Raw genomic sequence first — 16,297 nt, forward strand, 5'->3', positions numbered from 1 at the left:
TTTGGGTTGAGAGGAGGGATCATTTCAGTTTTTTTTTTTTAATTTGCATTAAATATGATCGTAGGCAGAACTTAGCATCTCAGGTCAGTGTAATATCAACTGAAGCAAATCAGTGAATCCTGCAGGGACATCTCCCTTTAGAGCTCTTTTCAGAAGACCTATGTATCTTCCTAGAATCGTGTAATGACTTCAGGTAAGTGATCCAGTGAACTTTTTTGCTCTCTTCTATCCTACTCTGTCCATTGACCTGTAAACAGATGCTTCAGTACACAAAGGAAGCTTGCCATTTAAAGGTACCCAAAGGCATCCTACTTTAATGTCAGTAAGCATCCGCTAGATGTCAGGTGAGGTGAGGTTCCAGGCATGCTGGAATGTTCCAGAAACGGGGCAGGGGTGGAGCTGGAACCTAGGGACAGTCAGGGCCTGGGCAGTCGGACCCCACTCTAGGGGGGATTTCTGTTTCTCTTGCTCATTGTCTGTAGGGACAGAAGTAACTCAGGCTTTACTCCGGCAGGCTTTACTCCGCTAACCTGGGAGGCCAGTCTGTTGGGTGGGACACAGTGACCACCTTCTAGGTGTTAGGAGTAGTGGTTATGTGTGGTGGACAGCAGCATCACGGTTCCGGCCACCGAGCCTTTTTACTCACAACCAGACCCAAAGGTGAGAGAAGGACACTGGTTAAGTGGTTAGAGGTGTAGGGAGAACAAATGTGGTAGAGAAACCAAGGCAGTGCCATTCATATGGACTCAGCCCATTTGGGGGTGTCAGGGGAAGTTGTATGTGAAAGGGTCCACCACTGCCCAGGACTTACTGGTGGGAGGTGCCTGGTGAGAGGCCCAGGCACAAGGGCAGGCTCACCAGCAAGTTCATGGAGCTGGTCTTCTCTCTTCCCTCCCAGGGCAGACCCAGCTATGGACAGGGCTGCTCTTTGGTAAAAAGCTCCAGGGACAGGGGCACCTGGGTGGCGGCATCCATTAAGCATCCGACTTTGGCTCAGGTCGTGACCTCACAACTTGTGAATTCGATCCCCGTGTTGGGTTCTGTGCTGACAGCTCAGAGCCTGGAGCCTGCTTAGGATTCTGGGTATCCCTCTCTCTCTGCCTCTCCCTTGCTCACACTCCGTCTCTCTCTGTCTCTCAAAAATAAACACACATCAAAAAATTTAAAAAAAATGCTCTGGGGACTGCGGCTGGGAGGAGCATGGAAGGACAGAGTTGACGCTTCCCCACCCCCTGTTCTTACCTTTGGCCCCAATGGTTTTGTACTTGTAAAACATAATTTCATTTATTTTTGAGCAAGTAAACATCTAAGACAACTAGTGTGATAAAAGGACTCACCTACTGGCAAAGTGACAAAATCTACCCTGTGGCTTTTTTTTTTTCTAGAGAAAAAGCGTAGACTTGCTGAGACACTTTTGCTCTCATAGAGCAGTGGTTCTGCATCAGAATTGCCTGGAGGGCTTGTCAAATCTAATTGCCGAGCCCCATCCCCAGAGTGTCTGAATCAGTATGCCTGAGGTAGGGCCTGAGAATTCGCATGTCCAGCAAGTTCCCAGGTAATGCTGCTGTAATGGCCCCACTCCAGGGGCTATACTTTGAGAACCACTGTTACAGAGTGATTGATTTATTCACCGTGCTCTGAATGCAATTTACATGTTTTTGGTCAAGTCTGCCGTTGCTGCGCATTTCTTTTACTGATATACTTGTCTGTGTCTTCTTTGAACAGGTATTTTGACGTTGGACTGCATGATTTCTTAATCAGGTAAGCCCATCATTTTAATTCTAGATATCATTGCATAGCATGTCTATTATGGAAGACTGAGATGAAAATACAATCCTTTTTAAATATCTTGTTAAATAATGGCAATTGTATACTTGTCAAAAAAAAAAAAACCCACACACTGCTAACATTACGGTGTTTAGGGCCTCCAAGAATTGCACGCAAAATTATCCTTTTTTTAAACAGTCAGAGGAACTTCTGTGTAAAGCGGTTTATAGCTAAAGTGGTAGTTTCCCAAAAGCATGGGCAAACTTGTTCCAAGTGCTGGGCTGCTGGGAAGACAAATAGAGAAATGAAGAGAGTCAGCTTGCCTTCATACCTTAAACAACCCACTTCACCAATTTTCCCTCCATTGAATTTAAGCTTTTAAAGTTGAATCTACTGGTTGTTTTATAGTCATGCAGATACAACCTCGTTCATAATTGGAAGAGATTACAGATGGCAGTTTATATCCTAAGTTTATTGGTGATTTTTACCAGAGTGGCTTATGGGGCATATTAATTCCAAATAGCTATTAAATCAAACAGAGGTTAAATGGAAATATACCAGAATATTAACAGGGCTGGTAAAAATTTGCATATTTTTCTGCTGTCAACTTTGCTGTATTTTCTAGATTTTTTGTATTGGGCATGTATTATTCTAATAATGGTGAAAAATGGTCATAAAAAATGCTTGTCAGAAAGGCACGTGAGAAGCAATAATGGTTTCCGAAGGACTGTAAGCTAGTGATTACAAGGGAACTAGAAATTATGTAGAGTGATTTGCTTTCTGCAAATAGGAGACTGTAAATGCTAATTCTAAGAGTCTGCTAATACACAGTTATAAATCCCATGTGATTTTCTGGGTAGGTGTTACAGTAGTTCAGCTTGCCACCATGCAGGGCTGTCTTTGTGTGGGTAAGATGCTGTGTGAAGGGAAACGTGCATCATTGGCATCGCCTTTATCCTAAACCCACAACATTTCCTTTGTGCTGCATCACATACAGTGGTGTTCCAAGAAAGGCCACCTACACCTCGTCATTTCTCCAGGGCCTCATCCAAAGGTGTGCACTGAAATCTTTTTGGCCCACCCTAGGCCCAAGGAATATAGATTTCCCTAGCATTCTCCAGGATATCACACATAGATGGTAGTGTGTTAACTACTACCCTTGATGCATTAAAGGGTAAATGCATTACAGCAGAAGGGATGAAAGACCAGAGTTCACCGAAAAGGCAGGCATGAGGATTCCATGTGTACGCTGATAAAAGCAGTCTGGGTACACTTCCAGGAGTGGTTTGGATTTTTGAGTTAGTGTCTTTGGTACTTTGTCCTGCTACCATGCCACTGTTCACCTGATCCTTGTGGTGGATGCAAGTTTGTACTTTATTTTCTCTACTAACTTTCTTGAGGGCAAGGAACGTGTCTTAGTCGCCTTTCTGTGATTAGATTGTAGAGTCAACCTTCAACAAACATTTGTGCTTCGAGTGAATGAACAAAATGAGGCAGAAAGGACAAGGAGGGCAAGGATTAAGAAGAAACTGTTCAGCCACTTATTCAACAAAGAATTATTAATCCTGTCATGGGCCATGTACTTGGATATGTCTGGGAGTACCACTATGAGAAAAACAGGCATTTGATTTAAAGCTTTCCCTGAGCTTATCACTTGCCAGGCTTATGGTGTGAGGGGCCTTGAGGTGGGGGGAGGGGTGGTCTGCCTCTGGGACCCCTCCTGCCTTTCCTTCTTCTGGGACCCAACCGCATTTCCTATGTTGGGTGGGGAGGAGGGTAAGGGGGAAGTTCAGTGTTTCTAATGTAACTGGTGCTGGGATCCCTTTGTCCTGGCGGTTGGCCCTTTTGGGTGGTACTGGTGAGATGCTCGAACTAGTCACCTTAGTGTTCTGTGAACCAAGCAGAAGTAGGGGGTAAGGCTTCTTTCTGCCCTGACATCTCTCTGCAGTTGTCCTTTCCTTTGCTTTGGTAAGGGCAGAGCAAATCAACATGTTTGGGCAGAGCAAATCAACTTGGGGAATGAGGGGTCAGTCTCCCCTTCTTGCAGGAGTGCCCAGTCTCTGTGATGAAGTCTCCTCATTCCACCCCCTTCCCCCATGGCCATGATACACTCTGCACCAAGCCAAGAATTTGAAGACTCTGAGTTCCTTCCTTTATGCTCCTCCCAGTTTGGGAGCTGGAGGGTAGAGATGTTGGGGGGAGGTAGTTGCTGGGAGCCGCCAGTTCTCCATCTCTTAGGAATCCCAGGATGGGGTGGGGTATCACCCCTTTATTTGTAGCTCCCTTTAGAAATGCATCCTTTCTGCTCCTGGCTTGGGAGGTTAAGACTGAAGGGGACTGAGCACTGTTTCTCATGGGCGCCTTAGTGAGAACTATTTCACTGGCATGATGGCCTTGAAGTCAGGTTGAAGTGGGTTGGGGTACTGTGTGAGGGGCAGGTGATGGAGTGGCAGCAGCAACTGTCTCAAGGAGTTAAGCAGTGGGGGTGCCTGGGTGGCTCGGTCATTTGAGCATCTCACTCGACTTCTGCTTGGGTCATGATCCCAGGGTCATGGGATCCAGCCCCCATGTTGGGCTCTGTGCTGAGCGTGGAGTCTGTTTGAGATTCTGTCTCTCTCCCCCTCTCTCTTTTCCTCTCTCCCACTCTCAGTCTCCCTCTGCCCCTCCTCTGCTCACGCTCCCTCTGTGTGTGTGTGTGTGTGTGTGTCTCAAAAGAAAAAAAAAAGGAGTTAAGCTGTGAAGGAGAAGGAAGAAAGGCCAGGCAGCTGGTGGAGAGGGTGGTTTGAGTGGAGATTTTTTTCTTTTTAATTGGAGGGGCTCTTGTATTTAGTCACCAGAAGGTGTTAAGTGTCCTTTAGACTTAAAGAAAGTGGTTTCAGTTGGGTGGAGAGAAGCAGCGAGTGATTGCTCTGGGAGCTGGGAAGCAAAGGCAGGGAGTGGTGTCTTTGCGGCCCACAGAGCAATGGCATTTTCCTGTTACTCAGTCACTGCAGAGAACTGTAGGGTTGGAAGAGTGAGGCAGTGCTGCTTGAATCCTTCTCACCCTGTATTGGCTAAGAGAAGAAAATATATTCCCTTTGTAAAAGAGGAGGTGTTGGAGAAATTGGCATCGATTTTTTTTTAATTAACTACATTTATTGGCTACAACAAGCTCTTAACATGTACTCTGGGTCATCGGCTGTATTGAACACTTTGTGTTTGGCATAAGAGAAACTGCAGCCTCCCTGAAATTAATCAGCTGCATCTTTTATGTTGATGGAAGCAATGTCGACTTCTCTGGAATGACATAAATTTCCACAAAGCCAGGAGCCCTATCTGTAATCCCAGCCCAGGCAACTGCAAGGAGGGGCATGCTTCCCTTTAAGCTGTTGGGGTATTTCACTGAGCTGTGGGGCAGGAAGGAGCTGTCACGTTTAATGAAATGTGAGCATTTTTGGTATTGGTGTTTTATGACAACTGTGGGAAAATCGAGTGACCTCAGTCCTTCCAAATCTCACAGAAATCAAAGGAAAGACTTTCAGGAAACAGTAATCACAACTCACTTAAGAATAGCCCCAGAAGAAGGCTCTTGGTTGGGATTCTTAATGTAACTCTACAAAAGAAAAAGGAAAAAAAAAAGCCCAATCTGGGAAGAGAGATTATGGAAGAAAATAGCTCTGTTTCATTTTAAAGACCAGGGTAGCGTGTTTAAGTTTAGCTTAGTTTAGTTTTGGCAAGAAAGTAAAAATGATCAGTGATGTTGGGTTGGATTCTTGCTGACTGAGGCATTTTTCTCTCTTTTTTTAAGTTTATTGATTTGAGAGAGAGGTGGGAGTTGTGAGCAGGAGAGGGCAGAGAGTGGGGGGGGGGGGAGAGGGAGAATCCTAAGCAGACTCCACATTAGCACAGAGCTTGATGCCTGGCTCAGGCTCCATCTCAGGAAACGTGAGATCACCATCTGAGCCCAAATCAAGAGTCAGACACTTAACTGACTGAGCCACCCAGGCGTCCCCAGGCATCTTTCCATTTTACCCAGAGTTGTAGGCAGCTGCACCCTTCTTACAAACGCACGCTGTAACTGCTTTGTACCTGCCCTCCTGCCCTTCTCTGAGTTCCTCACATTAGGGAATAGTTTTAAGTGATACAGGATGTCATCCTGACTTTTAAAAGAAGACCTGAAGCCATCCATCTTCTGTGATGTCTGAAAGATTAAATTTGTCTGTCTTCCTTTTACAATTTTTGCATTGCCATTATTCTTATACATTTAAAAATTAGAAAAAATACTACCTGTACTTTCATCTTCTTTTCTATATTATTTATACTCAGCTATATAATTCATTTCAAATAAGAATTTTTTTTTTGTAAATAGCAAAGTAAGTTTTCTTTACCACTATTTTCCATTTTTATTCTAAAGATCATGTGTGAGTACATCAGAGTCGCTACTTTTGTCCTAAGGATAGTGTCTTGATGTCCTGTCAGGACTAGCAGAAACGCAGTGTGGGCTCCTGCCACTGATACTTCTTCGGCAAATAGAAAACGTCACTGAGCCTCTGGTGTGGCCCTAAAGCTATTTGAGATCTCCAGAGTAGAAGAGAAATTCCTTTCTGTGAGTAAACAGATTCTGCTTTTAGAATGGTGTTCAATATAGTGTAGATTTAATCCTACAGAGATGCTAATGTTTGTATGAAACAGTGTATGCCCCTGTGAAGCGTTTTGCTCTGGTGAGAGAGAAGGTAGAATGGGAGAACTGTTCACTTCTTGTGGTGCCTTTTGTTCCTCTGGAGGGGGATCCTGAGATTCCAGCACAGTCTGGAGTCTTTGAATTGCCAGAGGGCAGCGAATTGCAGTAATGTGTGAATTAATGGCTCACTGAATTCTGAAAGGCACAAAGCTGCTTTTGGCTTTCCCTGGGTGACACCCTATACCCGACCCATTCATAAAACTAGCTCTAGCGCAGAATAGAAGGGTTGTTTGGGCTAAAAAATGTTGGTGTTTTGAGCTTCATGAATCACAGGGCAGTTTTTTAACCTCCTTTATTTCGAGCACCACAAAGTCTACCACCACATTTGCTGTAGTCAATTGTAGCATTCATGGTGTCGACAAAGAAGTCTGCTCACCATCATTTGAAATATGTCTTGGATTCTGTGATGTGTGAAATGTTCAAAAGAGTCTGCCTTTAAGAAGGCAAGCAGTCAAATGAAGGATTAATTTGGGCTAAAGACTCCTCCCGAGAAGAAGGAAGAGAGCTGGGGATAAGCCTCCCTCTTTCCTTAGGATAGTTGATCCCCGTTTAGGCTCTAAGCTGCTCTGGAAACAGAGGTTAGGGAGAGGAAGGTAGGCATTTGGCCCTGGAAGTAAGAACCAGATGGTAATAGGAAGATAATTAGCATCTGTATTCAGTCTAGGAGTTTAGAAACACTAAAATGCATACATGAAACATCTAAAGATATATATATCTATGTGTGTGTATGTATATGTATATATATATGTATATGTGTATACATATATGTGTATATATGTGTATATATACACACACACACACAAGATGCGTATATATGCATATACAGGCATTTTGTCTCTGAGTTATTGTATGTGTATGTAGATATTTTTGTACATAAATATAAAAGAAAGATAAAACTGTTATGTATATATTCTAAACACACACATAAGATAATTCAGAGGCAAAATACCTGATTTGTTACATAGGATTTTAGATGTTTTTAAATTAATTTTTTTATTTTTTAGGGGTGCCTGGGTGGCTCAGTCAGTTAAGCCTCTGACTCTTGGTTTTGGCTCAAGTCACGATCTCGTGGTTCATGGGTTTGAGCCCCATACAGGCTCCATAGCTGGCAGTATGGAGCCTGCTTTGGATTCTCTCCCTCCCTCTCTGCCCTCCCCGACTCATGCTTTCTATCTCTCTCTCTCAAAATAAATAAACTTAAAAAAAATTTATTTTTTAATTTATTTTATGTATTTTTATTTTTATTTAAAAAAAATTTTTTTTTTACCTTTATTTATTTTTTTGAGACCGAGAGAGACAGAGCATGAACGGGGGAAGGTCAGAGAGAGAGGGGAGACACAGAATCTGAAATGGGCTCCAGGCTCCGAGCTGTCGGCACAGAGCCCGACACGGGGCTCAAACTCACAGACTCTGAGATCACGACCTGAGCTGAAGTCAGATGCTCAACCAACTGACCCACCCAGGCGTCCCTATTTTTATTTTTGTGAAAGAGAGAGGGAGAGAGAGTGTGTGCAGAGGGGCAAAGGAAGTGAGAGAGAATCTTAAGCACGCTCCATGCTCCATGCAGATCCTGGTGCTGGGCTTGATCACACGTCCCTGGGATCATGACCTGAGCCAAAATCGAGAATTGATCTGACTGAGCCACCCAGGTGCCCCTAGGATTTTGGAGTTTTAATTTATAAATATAACGTGGAAGTCAACTTTCATTTGTCCAAGGAAATAAATTTTAATAGTGGCATGAAAAGCAAATGTGCTGATTAAGAGCTGCTCCCATCTGAGGTGAGCCTAAACTCTGTGTCTTTGCAGTCCTAATTAGGCCCTGCTGATTTTCTCTTTGTGGCAACTGGAAGGGAGAAGTGGCACCTGGGGGAGCCACCAAGTGTCTTTTGTCCCTGCCTGCTGCAAGCTCATCTTCTCTGAAGCGACTGCAGTAGCACAGCATTCTTTTTAAACCTTTCTTTCATTCCACTTGTGGTTTATGAAAACCAGCAGCTAATGATCTGTGTGGTGTTCCGGTAACAAAGTGTTTTAAATAAAAAGTGAAGAAAGCCAGAGTCCAAAGCAGGCCCGACAGAGGCAGTTAATGAAAATGCAGGCAGGGTGCTGAAGAGAAGCTATCCTGCTTCCATGGGGCTTCCCCCCCCCCCCCACTTTACCAGGCTGTCCCCACCCCCTTCCACGAGACTGTCCCCTCTTCCATGGCGCCGCCCTGCTTCCACCATCGTTCCTTTGCTCAGTTTCCCAATCCTGTTGAGTCTGTCTCCTTCACATCTTCCCCATCACCCTTTCCTTCCTGTTTCTGGAGAAAGAATATGCACTTTTGTCTGAAACTCAGGCTTCTTACCTCCTACAGGTGTGGTGAGGTGGGATAATACATGCTAATCACTTGGCTCTGTGCCTGGAAACACTGAGGACTCAGTAAGGGCCAGTTCTGTCCTTCTCCTCCCACCCCCTTACCTCTGGAATCAGAGTAGCAGGTTTGAGTTCTGGCCTTTCTCCTTCTACCAGTGTGACTTTAGGTAGCTCATCAACCCTTTCTGAGCCACTGGTTGCTCTTCTGTAAATTGCCTACTTACCGGATGCTGTCACTCCCTTCTCAGAACCAGTCGGTACTTCTCTTCCCTTCAGTCAAAATCAGTCTATACCCTCATGTCCTGGGCCACCACAGTTGGTCTTCAGGCCGCCTTTCCACCTCATCTCACCATTATTTCCCTTTGCGCAGTGGCCAAATGGAACCAAATGCGGCTTTCTGTCCCTCCCAAATTTCCTGGCTTCTTTCCTTTGCTCATGTGTTTCCCATGCCTGATTCACCCATCCCTCCTCCACATCCAAATCCTGCCCCATCTCAAGTCCATCTCAATGCTGCCTCCTCCAAGCAGCCTTCCTCTTTCTCCCTTGATAGCACTACCTCCCAAGCTTCCAAGACCATGGGATTCTGCCAGAATATTTTAGATGGGGCAAGGTGGCAGGAATCAGTATCATTACCACTCGCTCCAGGTGACCCGTATGCTCAGGGAAGTTTGGAGCCTATAGCTTGTGCATCTCAAACATTCCTCCTCAACAGTGAGCTTTTTGAGAGCAGGGTCTGGTTCATGAATACATTTCCGATAATACCCCATAGTGTCTAATGTACAGAGGGCCCTTTGAGAGGTCCAAACTTCTTGTTGTGAAATCAGTAAGTCCCGGAGAATGTAATGCATAGTGTGGTGATTACAGCTGATAATACTGAATTGCAAATCTGAAAGTTGCTAAGAAAGTAGATCTTAAAAGTTCTCATTACACACACAAATTCGTAACCACACGAGATGATCGTTGTTAACTAGACTTACCCTGGTGATCACTTTGCAACATACACATATTGGGCCTTTTATGCTGTGTACCTGAAATTTAATAGGATGTTTGTTAAAAGATACACTGAGGCGTGTGTAAAGTTTGGAGAGTTTATTTGAGCAAAAAGGAACCAAAACAGGGCAGTAAGCAATCTAGCCAGAGAGAAAGGAGCCCTGAGGAGCTGTATATAATGAAAGACTTGCATAGCCAGGAGAGAGTGGGAACAAAGCAAAAACTAGGCGAAAAACTGGATTGGTTTTTGCAGGGTTACTTTGCTTACTTTGCTAAAGGGAATGACTGCGGTCTGTGGGTCACATTACCTAACCTGTGCTGATGTAGTGGTTCCTGATTGACTGGTTTAAGATTCCATTTCTGGGAGAGTGGAAACTGCAGTTAAGTCTCCGTTTGATTAAGTCTCGATGTGGGGCTTAGCATTAGCAACTCCATTTTGGGTCTGTTGTCTTGTTTTTAACATGTTATATGTCAATTATATCTCATTTTTTAAAAATGTAATGCTTTTTCCATTAAAACAAAAAGGAAAGCAACAGATTAAGTTCATTTCCTTCATGACAGAGCTGAAACCCAGTGTTCCCAGTCTGAGTAACCCAAAGACACAGAGTGTAGGGTAGGGGGGCTGCCTGAGCGTCTGGCACCATTAATTTTTTTTTTAATGTTTGAATGAATAAATTTTAACTCTTAAAAATGTAATGGACTTATTGGTAACCATCTCCTTATCTTTTCACGTAATCCATTTCTGTAACCAGTAAGTGGTCCTAGTAGTCTTCCAGGAGCTGGGGGAAAGGCAGTGATAGGTGGACAATGTCCTGCCGTCAGTTGGCTTGCATTGCAGTGGGTGGAGACAGAATACACAAGCAAACAAGTCAATGGGCACAGTGACTCCCATGAGGCGATGGGAGGGCACGGGCTGAGAGCCATTTGTGACTGCACGGGAAAGATAGGAAAGGCTTCTCTGAGGCACCTGGGGACACTGAGCAGAGATGTGAATGAGGAGGAGGAGGCAGCCAGAGCAGCGTCTGGGCTAGGCTGTTCCAGGCAGGGAGCAGGGCAGGCGCTGAGGCCCTGAGATGAAGAGGAGGCCCGTGAGGAATAGAAGGGAAGGAAGCTGTGGGGCTTGCAGGGTTGTGGAGCAAGGAATCCACAGAAGTCTGGAGGCAGAGGCCACTGCCAGACTGTGGAGAGGATTGGGTTCCCTTTTAAAGCCCACTGGAAGGTTGTAAGTAGGGGAATAACATGATTTGATTTATATTTTTCAAAACTCACTGCGACAGGCTGAGCTGGCAAGTTAGTGAAATTGGGATTCTTGAACCTCAGCCATTGCCATGCTGCTCCACCCCAAGCTGGAGCTCGGTGACCCAGGCCTGTCCTTGCTCCCCAGGGAAGGTTCTCTGACAACCAGCTGCTGTGAGAGCTGCTCTGCTGAGGAACAATAGCCCCAAACTACCCTTCTATTTCCCTCTGCTTATGTTTGCTTGGTATATTGTAAAAGGTATGGTTGTGCACATGGGCATTAACTTGGAGGCAATGAAACCATGGTGGAATGTGGCAGTAGGCCCTCTCTAGAAGCATGGGCAGCTGGAGAGAGTGGGGTTGGCTCCAGGAGGTTCGCTCAGAATGGAGGTTTGCAGCCTTCCCCTGGTGAGAAGTAACCATCTTGTCTTGGGAGCTCCCTACAAGCCCAGCCTCTCGCTCTTCCCTGGAACTTTATCTGCAGGGTCTCCGAAGGCCCGTTCTCGGCCCTCAGCGCTCCTCTCCCAGTGCCTCTCTTCTTGGATGTCAGCCACTGTTAGGACAGGAGGCCTCCTACATCCACAACGCTGGCTCCCCCCTGGGGCTGCCTGGAGCAGAGTCCCATCTGGTTTGCTCCTGAAAGGCCTCACATAAGGCATTGGTGTTTTCTCCCCTTTCTTGTCAAAAACCACGCCCCCTCCCCCCGGCTTCACCCATCACGGTCACAGTCCAAGAGAGCTTTTCTTATTTATTCTCCAGACTGAAACACTTGGAGTGGCTTGTGGTCCTTTCCTTTCTTTGTAGAATCTGGGGGTTGGAATGGCCTTGATGATTATGCTCCACATTACAGTAATTTTCAGCTCTTAGAAGATTTCTCAGATCTACTTTGCTTCTGTCTTACTGCCACCACTTTTGAGGAAGAAGTTTTTAGAATTCTTCATCTTCACGGCTGAGCTATATTAGGTTTGTTAATTAGAAAACCCAGATTAAAAAAAAGAAAACTAAAAGAAACCCTTCATGTTCTTGAGAGTTGAAATGCAGAATTTACTTCCTACCATACATAGCTTCTATCAATACAGATGTTCCAGGGAATAAATGTATCTTTTAAAAAAATCAAGAAGAGCCACTGGTGAATTAATTGAGAAAATTTGCAATGTAGAGACATTATTTTGAGTGTAAAAAGCTCTGAGTCAGGGGTGCTGCTGAGCAAGACAGGCTGCGAGATCCACGCGGTCTGAGCTAGTGCAGATGGGTTATTTACTTGACAGGACATTTGTTAAGTAATGATGGTGGTGCTGCCTCTTTTTCGAATTCTTTTTCTAGTTCCTGGGATCATTCTGCGCTATGGGGCTTCCATGCCAGATGGAAGCCAGAAATTTGCTTTCCTGCAGTGTGGGAAGGGTCTCAGATTCCCCCTTCCCTCTATTTTAGACTCCGATGAGAACAGGTACGTGCAGGTAGGACCTGCAATGCATGCTGGTGAGCCTGGCGGCAGTGCCTTCCAGCTTTGAGAGGCAGAGGTCCGGGTTTGGGGCCTCTCACCCAGCACTGGTGATTGGGAGCCTCTCCCCTGAGCCAAGTGGCAGGCACGGTAGGGTCCCCGTCACTACTCCAGCAGTGGTAGTGTGATTTGTCCTGACCGCATAGCCTCCAAGCCTGGCTTTGAGACCCTCTCTCAGAGACTGTGCAAATTGCTGATCCTTCTTTAATAAATCCCTTTCATATTAAAACTAATCGGAGTGGGTTCTGTAATTTGCAATGAAAATATCTGATGGGGTTGCTTACCCAATGAAATTTGGTATGTCTAGTGGAGCGGAGAGAGTGTGTGATCCTTACTCGGCTTTGCCCATGAGCTGCTTCAGTTCCACACGCCAGAGTCAGAACTGCAGCTATTTTTACATCAGAACAGAAGCAGTCCGCGAAGTGGCAAGGACACTGGATCAGATGCAGAGGACCACGGCAGTAGTCTGCCTTTCTGCTCTCTTGCTGTAATGACTTCATGCAAGTGTCTTCTCCTGTTTGGACCTCAGCTTCCTTATTTGTGAAATGAGAGAATTATACCCGATAAACTCCACGGTCCCTTCCAATCTCAGCAGTCTTTGATAAGCAGCTTTGGTGTGTTTAATACTAGAGGGCCACTTGTGTTGTCCAGATTTACATACAGTAGCTACTAGCTATATTATTTATTATAAATAAAATATAAATGATTAAAAGTCAACACAACTGTAAGTTCAGTTCCTTAGTGGCACTAGCTACATTTTAAGTGCTTAATAGCCATGTGTAGCTACTGGCTACCTTATTGGACAGTGCAGAGCAGAGATAGAACATTTCTGTCATCACAGAACATTCTCTGGCCTAACACTGGTCTACATGATAATGCCATTTGTCTACTTCCCTTGTAGAGATGCTGGGTGTTCTATTGTATTTCTGCCCGCCCAGTTGAATGATAAGCATCTACCTTATTAGCCATTCAGCTTGCCTCAAATGGGACTCCTTATTTACCTCCCCTCATGTCCCAACCCTACTCTTCTCCCTCCCCCAGCCACCCCCCCCCAACCCCCCCCATCAACCAGAGTAGAAGCCCTGGGGATATTCTGGAAATGTCCTACTTCCTCACGCCCCATATCCATTTTGGTTCCTAAATTCTGTTAGTTCCTCCTATAGATATTAACTGCACATGCTCATACACCATAACTGAAACCCACTTCATCTTTCACTTCCCTTCTATTGTGAACCTCACCTTTATTTTCTTCTTTCCAGTCAGTCCCCTCGGGCCCAAGGGCATTGAATCAAAATAGCTTAGAAACAAAAATCAGTTTTAATTAGCCCCCTCCCCCCTCAGGCATCTGTTCAAGGGCTTTTTCTAAGACCTCACAGCCCCGTGAGCATTCTCTTTAAATTTCTTTTTGTTCCCTGAGCAAGACTTGCTAGTTCATTTTCTTCTTTCTGTGCACGCCGATCCCCTCTTTCTGCAGAGGCCTTCTTGGCAGCTGGTTTGGAGGACACCTCTTTTGCTAAGCCCTGCTGACTTCCCTGGAAGAGCTAGATGCCCCCATGGGTGCGCTCTGTCTTGCTGACCACAGTCAGTGGCTTGGGGTCCGGGCTCAGGCGGCCTGGGTTTGAGAGCTGGTTGCATCACTGTTGACTCCATGAGCAACTAGGCAGCTCCGTGCTTGACTTTTCACATCAGTAAGTGGGTATTAATAGTGATACCTACTTAACGGGTTTTCGTTTTTTTGAGGATTAAATGGCATAATATACATCAAGTGCTTAAATGGCGTTCAGCGGAGTGAACACTTGGTAATTGTTAGTTGTCGTCATCGCCATCATACTTGCCACCCCTGAAGGCCAGAACTGGGAGCTTGGTTTCTTCTGCATTTTCCTTTGAGCACCTGGCAACGGATGGTTGTGCCCATAGGTTGGAGATGGCTGTAGGCCAAATCCAAGCCAGCTGTGGCACTTACTAGTTATATGGCTTTACCAGCAAGTTTTTTAATATTACTGCTTCAGTTTCCCCTTTGTGAAATGTTGCCTTAGGAAGACAGTCAGATACTTTAAAATTTTGGGTTAAACCAAGCAAATAAGTAAGTGCCAACTGGGTGAGATCAATCATTCTAAATGTATGGATCCATTCACTTATTTATCAGTCTTGGTACCCACTCTCCCCTACTCAGTACTTGAAACACAGTAGTTAGCAAAAGGAACATAGTTCCTACACTCATGGAGCTTAGGGTTTAGGAGCAGAGAAGTGTTTGTCAAAGACCATATGCGTGTCTGGAAAGGTACAGCAGCCAGTAGTGCCAAAAAGGAGAGACACATGGTCCTACAGGTGTGTGTCACAAAGCACCTGATTTAGGTGGGATCAGGCTGGGGGAGAGCCCGCCATGGGGAAGGTTCCCCTAGGAAGCAATGCTTGGGGTCAAGGGTGGGGGGAAAAACATACCCAAAGCTGGGGTGGAGGGTCAGGGTGTATTCCACGAGAAAGAAAAGAAAGAAGGTCCTTGTGGTTGGAACACGGAGTGAGGCTGGGAAGTTGTCCTGGGCCAGGCCGTGCAAGGCTTTCCATGCCATTTGGAAGGTCAAAGTCAGGCCAAGATCCTAAGCAGTAACTTGGAAATGAGTGACTAGGAAGTTTGCTGGGAAAGTGTAGCTGTAGTCAAAACGGACATATGCACGCGTATCCTAGCATGTCTAAAGTCCTCACTTGGACGATGGCATTGGCCTACTGAAGAAGAAAGCTTCACTAGAAAATGTATAGTACAGCCTGTTAATTAATATACTAGAGTAGAGGATCCTTCGTGAGCAATATCATCACCAGTGCTAATAATACCAACATTTGCAGTGATGTACACTTTCGTATTAACTAGAGCAGATTCATTTGCATCCACACAGCTTCAGCCCAATGAGAAGAAAGAGTGTGTGACAGTATCCTCGGTGAGCTGGGAATTGGGTATACCCTGCAGTCTGTGGGAATAAGGAGTTGCTGGGATACCAGAGAATAGGTATGATGCTGTGAGTCCATGTAGTGAGTTACTTCTCCATCATTTGTTTCGGAGGATTGTCAAAATCCCAGTGTGCTCATGGGAATGTTATGCCTTCAAACATTGCTTATTAAGAAGTGCAGCCTGGGAATCGTGGGGTTGGTTCCAAATATTGGTCAACATTTATGACCCAGTTGTGTTGCAGTGAGGGTACATGCTGTGTAGCTGGTGTTCATTAGACACAACACTAAAGCAAGCAGGCTGTGAGGAATAGGGTCACCTTGCTGTGGGGCAGGAGCTTAGTAAGGCACCAGCCTAGTACCAGGAGGTCAGTATATGCGAAGAGTTGTATTAAGATTTCCTTCCTGAGGGTCATGGACCCTCTATACTCTGGCTATTCAGTATCTTTGGAACACAGTCTCGCTTTTGGAGAATTTCTGGCCATAGGAAATCTACCTCCTCAAAGCACAAGTCAAAAGTCACTTTCTGGGTCTCCCTTGTATCTCGGGTCAGAATGTATCCCAGGCCGTCACTCAGATGTATCAGAGTGGTAACTTTGATTTAGAAGAGACCACAAGAAAGGTCCCACAGAAGTGTTTCTGGTAAGGGTGGTGGAGAGAAGTGCAGCTTCCAGATCAGCCTAGACGGGCTGATCTCACGTCTGTGGTAACAGCCACAGCACCGCTGGCATCTGCAGAGCAGTCTGGTTGCCCCATCATCTCCGAGCCTGACCTGATCTGCTGGCCCACCC

General features: G+C 45.4%; 1 protein-coding gene across 3 annotated transcripts in view; it reads left to right on the top strand.

The window, feature by feature from the left end:
* The window catches only part of HHAT (hedgehog acyltransferase), a 299,112-nt gene that overhangs the window by 158,395 nt on the left and 124,420 nt on the right, over window positions 1-16,297 (top strand). For all 3 annotated transcript variants that reach the window (XM_047077282.1, XM_047077283.1, XM_047077284.1), the window contains one exon: window positions 1,726-1,761. In XM_047077282.1, the coding sequence (XP_046933238.1) occupies window positions 1,726-1,761 (36 nt within the window). The remainder of the gene's footprint in view (window positions 1-1,725; window positions 1,762-16,297) is intronic.

This window comes from Lynx rufus, unplaced genomic scaffold (assembly GCF_022079265.1).
Source record: "Lynx rufus isolate CCGP_SWC_20201006 ecotype Redwood Valley unplaced genomic scaffold, mLynRuf1.p SCAF_15, whole genome shotgun sequence".
Classification (NCBI taxonomy): Eukaryota; Metazoa; Chordata; class Mammalia; order Carnivora; family Felidae; genus Lynx; species Lynx rufus.